At 44.3% G+C, this 13,883-nt stretch overlaps 1 protein-coding gene across 3 annotated transcripts in view; it reads right to left on the bottom strand.

The window, feature by feature from the left end:
- Positions 1-13,480, bottom strand: part of So (SIX homeobox 1 protein sine oculis) — a 30,018-nt gene extending 16,538 nt beyond the window's left edge. For 2 of the 3 annotated variants that reach the window (XM_076781416.1, XM_076781418.1), the window contains exons 1-3: positions 11,825-13,480; positions 7,379-7,661; positions 5,376-5,610 (exon numbers count right to left, since the gene is read on the bottom strand). In XM_076781416.1, the coding sequence (XP_076637531.1) occupies positions 5,376-5,610; positions 7,379-7,661; positions 11,825-12,118 (812 nt within the window). In that variant the 5' untranslated portion in view covers positions 12,119-13,480. The remainder of the gene's footprint in view (positions 1-5,375; positions 5,611-7,378; positions 7,662-11,824) is intronic. The other variant, XM_076781417.1, reaches the window with a different exon arrangement.
- Between the last annotated feature and the right edge of the window lie 403 nt (positions 13,481-13,883).

The following is a 13,883-nucleotide window of genomic DNA, read 5'->3' as shown; positions in this document are numbered from 1 at the left end:
GCGCAACGAGGGTGAGGCAGGGGTGAGTTTGTGTTGGAGTGGGTACATTAGTAATGTTTTGTTGACACTGGAGAACAACGACAGAGCCATTACTGGGCTCCGACCCCACCGACTATGCAGCACGGCTCTCCTCTTCGATCCATCGAACCAAGGAACCCTGCCACACGGTTGACGAAGTGGATTAGCCAACCCTGCGTTCCTCTTTTCTGTTTCTCTTTCCAGTATTCATCACCGCAAAAAGTCATTTTGTCGATCGAAAATTTTCTAGCAACGAAATTAACACTAAAATTAAAATTAGATATAATCGTTGTTCTTCTAATATTCCTGATTGCACTCGACGACGCTCGAAACTAGAAACGTAATACAATTCTAAATATAAAACAGAATTTATATAATATCTTCAACGGCGACGCGAAACATCCACAAAGAAAGCGGAAGAATTCGTTTCGAACGAACGTTTCTCTCTACGGCACGTAGGGACGACCTCTTCCGGCTTTATTTATTTTTGGCGGCGCGATGTTGTTCTTAACCTAACCCTTCGGCCGGGCGAACTGGTTATGTACTCTCGGTTGTTTCGAAGATTAGACGCCGTCTGAGGAGCGGCTCTCTCCTTCGCCCAACGAGATGATGATATTAGAGCCCGAGGGTATAATAAAGACGCTTTAAGCGACGTTTATAACAAGAACGCCTTTGCAGCGAGAAAAAAAGAAACTCTGTCACAGCACGTGCACGGAAGATAAGTTTATTTTTGTCTATGGGACGCGAAGCCACACAACAATGCATCGGGACGCGTCCTCTGGCGGTCATTATACGTCATTATGTCCGGCCACCTCTAGGAAAAATTTTAATAGGGGATTCTAGAGGTCAAAATAAGACGAAAATCAAGAATACTAATTTCTTGACTGAGGCTTCGTTAAAAAGTTATTAAAAAATTTCAAATTATTCTGGAAAAATTATTTTCGGATGCAGGGGTCGATTACAATCACTTTTGGTCATTAAACATATCCCCGAAATCCTACCCACTTTCTAGAAAAAAATTCGAGAAGGTGTGAATTTTTTCGACGAAATTCAAAAATTTCAAATCGTTCTAAAAAAATTATTTTCGGTTGCAGGGGTCGATTGCAATCATTTTTGGTCAATAGACATACCCCCGAAATCCTACTCAGTTTCGAGAAAAAAATTCAATACGAGCGGAACTTTAAACGTTAATAACTTTTTAACAAAGCCTCGATCAACAAATTGATATTCTTGATTTTCGTCCTATTTTGGCCTCTAGAATCTCCCATTACAATTTTTCTCAGGGATGTATGTGTACGAATACTCATACTTGTTACGCAGGACGTGTAAAAGAAATAGAAAACGTTCGTGCAAACGTGCGTCTAAATACGATAAAATTGATTTCACTGAACGACGTTCCGGCGAGGTCGAAAATCGCAGAGATAATTAGACGGATCCTTTGTTATTTTGTAACGGCGAGATAGGGTAATTGGAACGTAACCTTGATCGAGGCTCGACGACTAAATTCACCGAAACGAAAATACAGCACGAAGGTAGACGTTTCGAGAAATTAATGAGTCACACGTGCACGGACTGAAAAAAAGAAATCGAAACGACCGGCGGTGCGTAGCGATAAGAATTGCTTACCGCCGTGTCTAAACGGCGCGATCTGCACGGATTGTTTATGTTTCAAGATGCCTTCTAGTCTTTGGCAGATAAAACGTTGGCTACCCTGCGCGATGCGCATCGTCGGAGTAATCAAAGTCAATTTTCTCGAGAACTAAACACCGGATATCCTTCCACGCTAAATCGATCGTTTTCTGCATTAGATGTCGGGGATTTTGATGCAATTTATAAACGTAATTTCAAAGATTAGAAGAAGGGATTACCACTATCATTTTGCTGGTTTCCAATCTACGAATAAACTGTCGACCATTCTCATATTATGTGGAACATTACATTGAAAATATTCAGTCGGTCTAGTGAATTTCATTGTACATAATTGTACATGCACTACAGTGAATAAGATTACTAAAAACCATAAAAACAAAGTAGGGGCCTGGGTTAGATTAGTTCCGTCAGAAAATAAAATGAAAAACTAAATAAATAATTAATCTACGGATCTTATGTATTCGCGCGATCGTGCGAACGTGCATAAAATATGCTAAAATTATACAGAAAACATGTATTTATGCAAAATATAATATTAATATTATTATATTGATTTATTAAATATATTCTGCATACACGTTTTGCATATATTTTCCATATTAGCATACGCCATGAATACATAACATCCACAGTCTAATAATTAAATTTCACGCTTCGTTTTCTACCGATACCACTATCTTGTAAGCATTACTTTGCACAAATTTTCTCTGTACTCTTTGGGAGGTGTTTTTGGAAACGTTGGCAAGTCGGAGAATTTTGATAGCTGCCAACAATGGACGACGGTCAGGGGGAAAAAAACGGGGATCGCGTTTCGTGGGGATATACCCTTGAAAATCTACTGTCATCGCCACCTTCGAGAGTCATCGTTGCTTCCTCGACGTTGCTGTCGATGGCAAAACAGAAAAAAACCGTTCGCTTTGTCGCCTGGTAGCCACCGGTGTCCGATGACCGAACGTGCGCGCGAACCGGAGGAACGCGAATGGAAGATAACAGAAAAAGATGCTGATTGCGAGATTTCTGGCGGCGCCGTCTGCCTGTTATCTGCGCCTCCATTGTTCTACGCAACACACCCTCTCTCCTCCAATGTCCCACTGCGCCTATTTAGACCAGTCGCGACCCCTACAGGGACCGTAACAAGCCTGCCTGCAATTTTATATTCTACGACCTACTGCCATCTTTTGGGTAATTTATCTATTAACGTGCTTCTGAACGGATTCGCGTCAATAAATTCTCAAGTAATTCACCCGCGACGTGTTTCTTTTTCTTTTATTGAAATGCATCGCGGGGTTCGAAGTTCATCGAGTTCTCCAATCGATAACACGCGGGTTTTCGCAAACCGTGAGAGTCGATTTGTCGAAGGTTATTGCCTTCCGCGGCCGGAAGTTTTGAGTCACGCGAACCTTTGAATAAATCGTCTGTTCTTCGTCCGTGCGTTATGTATCGTGTCTAAACGAGGCCGTTTAATCGTTCGATAAGAGCTCCCGAGGGAGAATACACCGTGTGCATCCTGGAGATCGACGTTTTTTGCCCGGCATGGACGCCCACGAGACGCCCCTTGGTCTCGGGGGGCCTGATACCAACGATGGTTCCGCCCCTGCACGCGTGATCCAGCTTTAATTTACATCAGCTTGCGCGGACCGAATTACCAGCACCGGCTGAAAGAGGAAGTCTGTTTCGTTCGCGGTGGCGTCGACAGACAGAAATCTCGAAATCGCGATCGTTCATTTTTTCCACTGGAATTTAACCCTCGCAAGGCCAACGTCAAATCGACAGATATTTTATCTCCGCGTTCAATAATCCAATATGGCCGCCGCCTGCAATATATTAACCGTACGATAGCGCTGAGTTTTCACCGCTGGGGGTTATTTGCGACGTTGGCCAACGTGGATTTATTGGATTCGAATCGAGTAGATTTATAATGCCTATGAGGCACTAGGAAAGTAACGTTGGTCTAGTTTGATATAATAGATCAGCCTTTCTTGAAATACGGTCGGTTGGCTGATCCCAGAAATCTTAATTAAGAGAAGGAAGATGAAATATTGTAAATGTATATTTTTCAACGTTCCGTAGCTGCTAACCCGACTCGACATAAAGAAAAAAGAAAAATCACAAGTACGACGAAGGACGTTAAAAAAAGTGGCCAACCAGAATAGACGCGTAACGATCAAATTGTTCGGCCCGTTCGATATTTCGTCGAGGGTGTATACAACGAATTACAGCACGGGGAGAACACGGTAGGGTGGTATGAATGCTTTGTGGGATTTCCTGTAATTAATATGCCGCGAATGATGCCATGCGTATCCACGATACCCCCAAAGCCATCGGATAGGACTATAGGAGCCACCACCGCGGGTTCCCTCTTCCCGCCCCTCGACAACTTTCTTTGTTTCTCTTTGACCTTCTGTCTCCGTTCATGGGAATACACAGAAGCCATAAGAAATTCGATACGTTCCCCGTGGCGTGACACGGCTGTGTACCGGACTGGGCCTCGCCACGGTGGTGCTTCCCACTTCCTCCCCTCGCGAAATTCTCGACGAAGAGAAGCGCCCGTCCGTCTACGCGTCCTGGCCACACCGATTCGCATCGATGGATTCACCGAAATCAAGGGATCGAGCGCGGTCGTTCTCTTTCTTTTTTGTCTTTTTCGAATATTTATGGGGTATCCGACGGATTCGAGAATCTCCGTTACTGGGTGTCGAGTGTCGGGTCGTTCGTCTCGTCCGCGCGTCATTGAACGAGTTTCCCGAACCGGAACTAACGATTTCTCGTTCGAACCAACAGGTTCATACAGTAGGGTAGAGACTGGGCTCGAATTAAACAGTCTGTGTACTGTTACAGTTGATAATAAATAGCGCAACGTTGGTTATCTATTTTATAACATAACCTAAAATCAATTTATCCAAACGTAAGATTTTTAACGCGTGCACCAAGGAAAATCGAATTATTGGCATCGCCTAAAGAACCGATCACCGTTGTATTTTATACCTAACGGTGCATAAATCGAGTAGCGCAGTCATGAATTTTAACACGCTTTCCGTTCGAGAGTAACGAAGCTCCAAGCTTCGACAGATTATGTCACGCCTCGAGTGATTTCGTTTCGTGTTGAAAATCACGACTACGAGCTGAATAAAAATTGATCGATGGAACGACTCGACGTATCCTTTACGAACGTGTACGAAACAAATTTACTTACTGCTTTGTAAGTTAACCCAAAAAATGTTCGGCATTGCGAGGGACAAGGCATTCTCCACGCGACGCCAGAGACACGCAGCGTTACGTTACGCAGTTATGAGGCCGTCTTCGAGTTTGCTCGGTTCGTTTCTAAAATCGGATATAGAGCAACGACCTTCCAAACAACATGAAACTCCTACGCTTGCGCCCTCCTCGAATTGCACGGGTATCAACTCGTTCGCACGCGAAAAATATATATATATATATGTATAACAAGAAATATACACGTATGTCATTCTGGTGGGATGACGAAGCCAAGGGTATTATTGCAATGGCGCTTATATCACCATTGACACGTTCTCGCAAGCTTCCTCGCTTTGATATAAGCAGACGCGTCTGGCGCGTCGTGTTGTTCGATTATTAGAAAATGTTACATAACGGACTACCGTGTTTCGAACGAAATTCCGGTCGTTTCTGAATTTATAATAAAAGTAACTGACGTGTACCCTTAATTTTAATAAAAATAAATTAAATACCTGTGTTCTGCTGCACGATCCCTTTGTCTTCGGTTCTTGAACCAATTACTGACTTGCGTAGTAGTTAGGCCCGTACTCTCAGCTAATTCTCGCTTCTCGCGGGGCGACGGGTACGGATTGGTAGCGTACCAATCCCTCAACACGCTCCTGGACTTCTCCTTGAAACAATAGGATGTCTCCTCGCCGTCCCAAATCGTTCTAGGCAGTGGAAATTTGCGTCGAACGCGATATTTCCCTGCAATTCAAACATTCTTGGTCAGTGATAAATATAAAGACATTTGTCATCGAAGAAATTGGCCAGCTAATGGATATTAATTTTGGTAAAGAATCTCAACCGATTATCGAACCTTTGCATTCGCCAATTATTTCAATATATCATTACAATTTCATAGATCATTCGCAGTGGAAAGGGTTAATAAATTATTTTTGCTTGCCAGGAAAATCACACGTCCCTGATATTCGATTACAAGTTCCATAACCTAAAAGGCTCGACCACGGAAACTAAAACGATACGATAAATTGAATCTAATAGATTTTCTTGCGATTATGAAAGATTTAATTAAGCCTTTTCGTTTACGATACGTCCAATTAGAAACAATTGCGTCAAGGGTGGATACCAAGGGTGGCGATTTACGTTAAAGACACCGAGGATCTGAATTACCGCACCGGTATTTTTGAAACAGCACAACACGGTGCACGCAACGGACACCATTTTATTTCTGTCGTTCGATCGCACCACAAATATACCGTGCACATTGTTTCAGCCGTTTCCCTCGGGCGAACGAGCAACCGATTCCTATCGGTTCGGGCCAGAAAAAAGAATCGTATAAATAAAGATCATACCACAAGAGCTTTCTAAAATAGTTACGCATCGCGGCTAAAAATGACTCGATTCGAGGAAACTCGCTGGATACACGAAGGACAATACATCTAACCGCTGTTGACCGGCACAAAATAAATGTTTTCGGTCCAGCTTTTCAGATCGTTGCAAGACCAAGTTACTGTTTTCTTTTCTCGGAACGTTTCGGTCGGCTTAGATTTCGCCTCCCTTTGGCTCTCTGGTTCTATCGCGCGAAGGATCGTATGACACGAATTGGTTCGCTAAAGTAAATGGAAAGATCTAATTAGAATGTCGGCTCGTTAAATTTGCCATCCTTCTGTTTACAACGCGCGACAAAAATAAAACTGGCAGGGTTCGCGGGGAATTGCGGCGTTCTATGCTTATTCCTTCGCGAAACGTTTCTTTCGCGGCCATTATAATCGCCGGTGAAACAGATCCAACGTTCGTTACAACCTTCGAACGTCGTCGATTGTATTTTTAACACGCGGTGTCGTCGATGTCAAGTAAAAATTTACGTACAGAATCTACGAAAATAAACGGTGAATAAAATGCATTTAAAAATTATTTCGATGGCGATACGCGACAAGCGAAACCAGGGGAAATCGAAAACATTTGTCGTTTGCTCCGCTATCGTTGCAATAATAATATGAAATACGAGGCAGATTGTATCATAATACGTTTCACGAACATATGTTTAGATTTCGAAAATAAAAAATCTCGCATCTCGCATGCAGTGGTATTTTCGATATATATAAATTTTGCCTTGGTTGATTAAATTCCGTATCGTTTAATATAATAAATGGCACTGTGTTTAATCGGTGATGCTAATCATAGCCATTGTCGAACAGTTGTGAATGCTGGCGACGGATACATTAAGAGTGTAGATTAAACCTAATTTTATTTTTTACGTTGTTCTTTATTTATCGTATTTCGATCGTGTTACTAACATTTTATGGAACAATAGGCGACTGCAGATACCTCTTAATTAATCTTAGACTAACGTTTCGCAATGGGAGAAAATTGATTCGGAACAATTTGTTTCAAATAACGAGTACAAAGTAACGTATGACGTATAACGTGATAAATAAATAAGATGGTCCGTTATCCGATTAAAATTGCGATAAAAACTGGCCCGATCGTACGAAAGTTAAATGTTACTAACCAACTGCCCCGAGGGGCCTTCCTCTCAGTCTCTCGGCCTCGATATAATGGGCTTTGAGCCAGAGAGCCTGCAGTTTCTGATGATTGTGCAGGCTGAACGTATGACTTTCCAGGATCCTGTACAGTTCCTTGAAGTGTCCCCGATGGAAGGCGACGATCGCTTTGGCTTTCAGGACGCTCTCGTGCCGGTGCAACCTGGTGCACGACGGTAGGGACCACAGAAACCTGCCAAGCCTCTCCACGGATCCCGCCTGCTGGAGAACCTGGACAGACGACACCATCGCCTTGAAGACGATAGACAGGGGGGGCACACTGTTAGTCGGCAGAACTCATCCCGGTCTCCTCTTATTCTAGTATATCTTGTATATTGGTTTTCGCTTTCGATACTCGATTGCTTGTCTATCGTTTCTCTTAAAAGGGTGCACCGTAACAGAAATGAATTTGGTAAAAAAATCTAAAATGATCATTAAAGAAACATTTTTTCGACCGGTAACAAAAAAATTGTATCGATCGTCGTCCCCTGTCGTTACGGACACTCGTATGCCCTTTTCACGAGCTCGGTACGATAATACCTCGCTTAAAGATAGAATTTTAGCCCCCCCGATCTAAGAAATTAAACCGACACGAGTTTGGTATCGCTTTCAAGTTATCTCCTCGTCGGAGAGTTGAACGCGTGGTTCGGTCTGGTCTTGCTTTGAAATAGAATTCGTTTACGACCCTCTATCGAAATCAGCTGACCGATCGAATTTTTCACTTTGAGGCGAGGAATCGTTGTACAATATTTATTCACTTATTCGTACCTGTAAAAGGTAATTTAAACGTAAACTGGCACACGTTAGACTATCGATTAAAGTTTTACATAAAGAATAAATATAATAAAAACACGACGTTTAACCCTAACCCATACCTAACCTGTCTTCCGATCTTTAAGCGAGGAATCACTGTATTATCGATGCAAGACTCGTGACACGTCAGAAACGACGAAACAAAAAGGATAAAGTTAAAATCTCATTAAACTCGAGTATCAGTCACGGTCGAGGAACGGTGACGCGATCGTTCATTACCTTAAAATTGCCGAAAACGAGCCGCCATTAAGAGCGACGATGGTACATACACGAGCCTCGCGCGCACCTGCCACGTTTATTTCTTCATTCGCGTCGCCGTGTGCCATCTAGTTCTCGCGCGATCGTTCTGACGACCGATTAATCACGATGGCGCGTGAAATCCTGGGCATAATGAGAAACGAGCCGCGTCGAAAGCACAAGAGAAATGGACGACGAAGATCGCGATCGGGTCTTAACGACGGTATACGAAAGCTTTCGATTGCTCGACGACAAATCAACCCGACGCGCGACGTGTCGAGCGAACCGAAACGCCACCTTCTGTCTCGTTCCGTCGCTGATACGATTCTTGTTCCACTCGCGAGGGGATCGATACGTCTTCGCACGAGTATCTTGAAACAGGTAGCAAACGAAAATGATCGCGGTGGCACCCGGCGAACGAAATGGAAAAAACTGAACAAAACGACACGGGTAACGTTCTTTCACGAACGTTAAAGCGACGGTTATATCGAACGATACAAGACAACTAGCGCCCACGTCTCACGGGGTAATAGCGAATTAACGTCACCACGACGTACGATTGGTCCATAACAAGTGACATCTCACGGATCTACCGTGAGCTTTCACTTTTCGGGTCGCGTTCCTCAAACAACGAGACTCGATTGTTTAATAACTGTGTAAATGTCAAGCTCGCGGGTACGCTTTTAAACGATAACTTGAATTATCGGGAAGCGCGATCGTAAATGCGCTTTAGACCACCTCTCTTTCTTATTATGACTCGCGCGTAATTACCCGTTAAACGATTCCATTCTGAGCCGACTGCGCGGTAGTTTATCGAAAACGCAAAACGCTGTCGTAAATTACGGGGAATATCCATGTGACGTGGGCAAGGAGTTAAACGTCTAGCCGTATACGTATGGGAAACGTGCACAAACGCGGACTCTCCTCGCGCATCCTTGCTTTTCTAATTTGCATCTCCCGTCGGATTATTTTTATCGTTTAGGAGAATTTATTCATTTTAATATTTCAATTACCGCAACAGTTTTTTTATTCGCGCGATTTATTCGTCGATAACATTTGTTGGAATTATTATTTTGTTCCCATGACCGAGTACGAAATAATATTCTTGAGATGCTAGAAACGAATTCCGGGCATGCAAGCAGGACGTTCGACGCGAGAAGCGTAAACGTCGCACGCAAAACAATTTATGGTCGTAGTAAAAACGCATCAACTCCATTAGCCGCGTGACACGTAAGTGAATCTTGGCGTGCGGTGCTGTACATTGTTGTGCACGAGATCGCCAGGGGGTGCAGAGAATTTCAGGGCCAATTTCGTCAACGCGTTGCAAGGCGCATAAATTAATGTTGAGGATACTGTTAAGTATCTTGCGAACAGTCGTTCGCGGTACCTAACAGGTTAAGTGGCGTTTCGCGCGTAATTTTTCCCGACGATGCGAATATGCCCCTTCTATTTCCGGATAGAAAGAAACACTAAAAATTATTCAACAAATGAATACACCCCCTCTTTTTAAGTCTCTCGTTTTCTCATTTTTCCCCAAATTTTTACTAATGTTCCTCATTTTGTTTCTTCGATGATTTTTCTACCCGAAGAGTATCAAATAATATTTTTTACCATATTATTCCAAGTATTGTTAACAAGAGCAAAACGGAGGGAAACAATTTTGTATTATGAATTTGATCGTGTATTCGGAAAAACGTTGCCTTTGCGCACCCTTCCGTCGGATCGTGCCAACCAACACTGCGTGCAAATACCGAGCGAACCAATCGCAATAAAGGGGCGTGAGGGTAACCAACAATTTCGGGTCGAGTACTGTGGGGGTATTTTTATTAGAATGGGACTTGAGATTCTGGAAGTTTATTACTACATAATGTTGCTCCGATACTTGAAAGCTAAAAAGATCAGATTTTGTACAATTAAATCTGGTACTGACACTTTTTAATTGCAACTGTAATTTTGGCAAGTATTCGAGCAATCCTACATAGGAAGTAACTTCCACAACCGACTCGACCCGAGTTACAGTCTCCCACACTGAAAATCGTCTACCATTTTCAAGTATACATAAATCAAATACTTTTCTATTGGACACGGAGATATTCTGTCTTTGCAAATTCATAATCTATTATCAATATCTTTTAAATGATCTTTGTTTACAAGTATAACGTTTCCGAATTTCTATTTCTAGTTCGTGCTATATATTTACAATTGCATTTAAATTCGGCAACTGGGGCGGTGTTTCAATCACTTTCGGTTATTTATAAAGCAACCTAACCCTGACAATTGGATCGTTGTATCGGTAGAATGACTTCCAATTGGTGGAATGTGACGTCGCCGGTGTCATTCTACCAATCGTTGAATATAACATTCCATTATATTTAAAACGTTTAACTTTAAAATGAGGGCAAAATCGGCGGACGATTTTTAGCGTAAGCCACTGCATACAGTAAGTCTTCCACTTAGATGGTTAATTCGTTCCGAACTGTATAAATACTATACATATATTGTAGGTAGAAAGAAAAATCAGAACCGGATTAAAAATGACGTGGTATTAAATAGATAAGAGTAACGTGGCCGGTGTCGAGTAATTTTTTAAGGCTGATTAATAAACGTCTAACCCAATATAAGTGGCAATTCCTGCCAGAACTGATCTTTTTTTCACCATACAGTACATTTGGTATTTAATCATCGTTACAGAATTAAACAGATTCATTCGTACACCATTATGGAGAGATAAATTATGGAAAAGAAAGCTTAACGAGATGTGATTACATAGGGGTGAGTTGTTTGAAAATTGTACCTCTTCAGTTTCTTGTTCGTTAATTAGCTTATAAAAACGTAATACTGCTACGTTACGTTTATTTTATGTTGTAACTATTCTGAAGATGGAATTCGCTATTGTTTCTAAGAGTTATCGTGATTTCTAAACCGTTCCACTGCAGGGTTTCTTAGATCGTACACCAGTACGATCGTAAACAATCGTCGTTTATCTTAATAAAGAAGACTGATTTTGACGAGTGCATGAAATGTGCATTATGGGCTCGCAAAAGATGTAGAACAGTAGAGCAGATATATAAAATCTATTATTATTCCATCCGTGAGTTTTAAAACGAATAATAATACGTTATTCCATAATAATAATTATTATATATCCTATTTAATTATCACGTGGGCTTTCCCTAGCATTGATTAATTAATCGAGTACGATTTTGGACAACTCTTCCCTAGGCATGCACAAACTAGCTATGTACGCGCAAGGACGTAAAGTTTAAATAAAAATTCCAAGGTTTCGTAAGTGAAATTGTCGGTCTCGCGTGCACAGCGCGCAATTCCAACACAAGAACACGATTATCGTTTCGTTAAAAGCTTACCTCGCAAACACAGGCGACTTGGTCCTGGGTGAACCCGAAACTGGGAAGCTGTCCGTTGCTACTGCCGCCACCGCCGCCGCCGGCGGAGCTGGCTGGACTATCCTGGGGACTGTAGCTGGTCGGTCCTGTTCCAGGACCGTACGTGCTCACCTCCACGGATCCTGCCGCGTGTCCCGTGAGCGGCGTAGGTGTCCCCTGCGGGCTGTAATCACCCGTCGAGCCCAAAACGTCCGCGCCACCAGACGTCGGTCCCATCGCGCCCCCGTTTCCGGCGGTTCCTCCGTAGGCCATCATCGCGTCATCTCCGGGGCCCACGGCGGAGACCCCTTGCGCACCGTTCCCTCCACCCTCCACCGTGAACCACTTCGGCTCTTCTTTGCACTTCGTCGCACTCACTGTGATTTCTTTTAATTTACCACGCGATCGAATCCTCCTCCACCTCCTCCTCCTCCTCCTCGATCCCTCGCGAACGATCCACGCACCGATCGCTCGGCCGACGGACGGGACCTGGTCCTATCGAGAATCGTTCCGACGGCGGGTATCTAGCTGCACGCGAGCCACTGGTTGAACCTAACTCGACGATCCTCATACCTCTCACGGTCATCCACGGTACTGTTTCGCACACGATTTCCCGCGAGGCATCCTCCGTTCGTATTTCCTGGCGCGTCGGGTCCTAAGTTCACGGCGAACGTGGTTACTTCCGGAGAACTGTTAACGCGATTCTCTAGCCGATGGTCGAGTGAATCGTGCACGCTCGACGAGTGGTCGTACGCGACGGACGAAAAGAAAGCACAGATAAGGGGAGGGGGTGTAGGAAAGTATACGCCAACGCGAGGAACAACAAGCGAGATTTCGTGACGGTGTAAACGCGTCCGGAATATGCAGGAAGGAGATATTTTTAGGTCGCCGCTGGTAGAGAGTTGCTGCAAGCTCGACTGCCGACGAACTCCCGCGGCACCGGGATGTTTCTCGTGTTACGAACAGGGGAAAGAAAAAGATATATACCGTGAAATAATAAAATCTCACTTCAGGTGCGGTTATTCTCTAATCTGCTTTCAGACTGGTACCACCAGCAGTCGGTGGACCGATTGCTACACACACACACTCTCTCTCTCTCTCTTACTCTCTCTCTCTTACTCTCTCACTCTGTCTCTCGGCCTGCGATTATCTTGCGTTACTGCCTCCGACTAGATCCGATTATGGCAAGTTTCTCTTAGAGCGCCAGGTGCGCCCTCCTTCAAGATTATTCTCCCCCTTTTCCCTTCGGCTCGCGTCTTTTCTATCTCCTCGTGGCAGGTTGCACCGTGAAATCCACGGGCTCGTGTTTCCGCGGGCCGTGGTAGGTGTGTATTTATAGGCGCTTAGTATACTCGCGTACGAACGCGCACCGGCTATTATTAGGAGCGTGTTAAATAGTCCGTTTTCTCTATCCCTCTCTTTCTCTTTCTCTCTTTCTTTGACCCACGGTTCACGCGACGCCCTCGAGCCTCGAGAAAAACTTTTTAAACTGTCGTCGACTCTGGAGACCCCTCGGAGGCACGCGACGACACACGACGCACTTCAACGACCGAATGCACTGTTTATCTCGCACTCGGAGCACTCTCGACGAACGACAGCACGCGACCCAGTACTAGCAACGGGCACACGCGAGAGATAGGGTCGAGCGAAGGGTCGAGCGAAGGGTCGAGCGAAGCGTCGGCTCGTGGCATCGAGGACTGTTCGAATAATGATAACGAAACGTCAGATTTGTACTCCCTCTCTTTCGTGACCGGGCGAAAAGGAGACGTTCTCCTACGCACGCACCAGAAGGGACTGCCGCTCCGGCGTGCTCAGAGACCGAGCCACTCTGTCATGCGCAGCTAAGCGCCGATTGGCCGGGGCGTGGCCCAACTGACAGCCACTCGTCCCGCCCGACCATTGGCTGCTGGGCATGGCCACGACCACCATCCCGTCTTACCATTGGTCGAGCCTCGCGCGCCGATAAATAAGCCTCATTACACCCCCGACTTGTACTCGCTTCTTTCTCTATTGCGAGTGTAGTTGAAGAGATGCGCAACCG

The sequence above is a fragment of the Colletes latitarsis genome, chromosome 14 (genome assembly GCF_051014445.1).
Source record: "Colletes latitarsis isolate SP2378_abdomen chromosome 14, iyColLati1, whole genome shotgun sequence".
Taxonomy (NCBI): Eukaryota; Metazoa; Arthropoda; class Insecta; order Hymenoptera; family Colletidae; genus Colletes; species Colletes latitarsis.
This window is presented reverse-complemented; position numbering and strand designations above follow the sequence as displayed.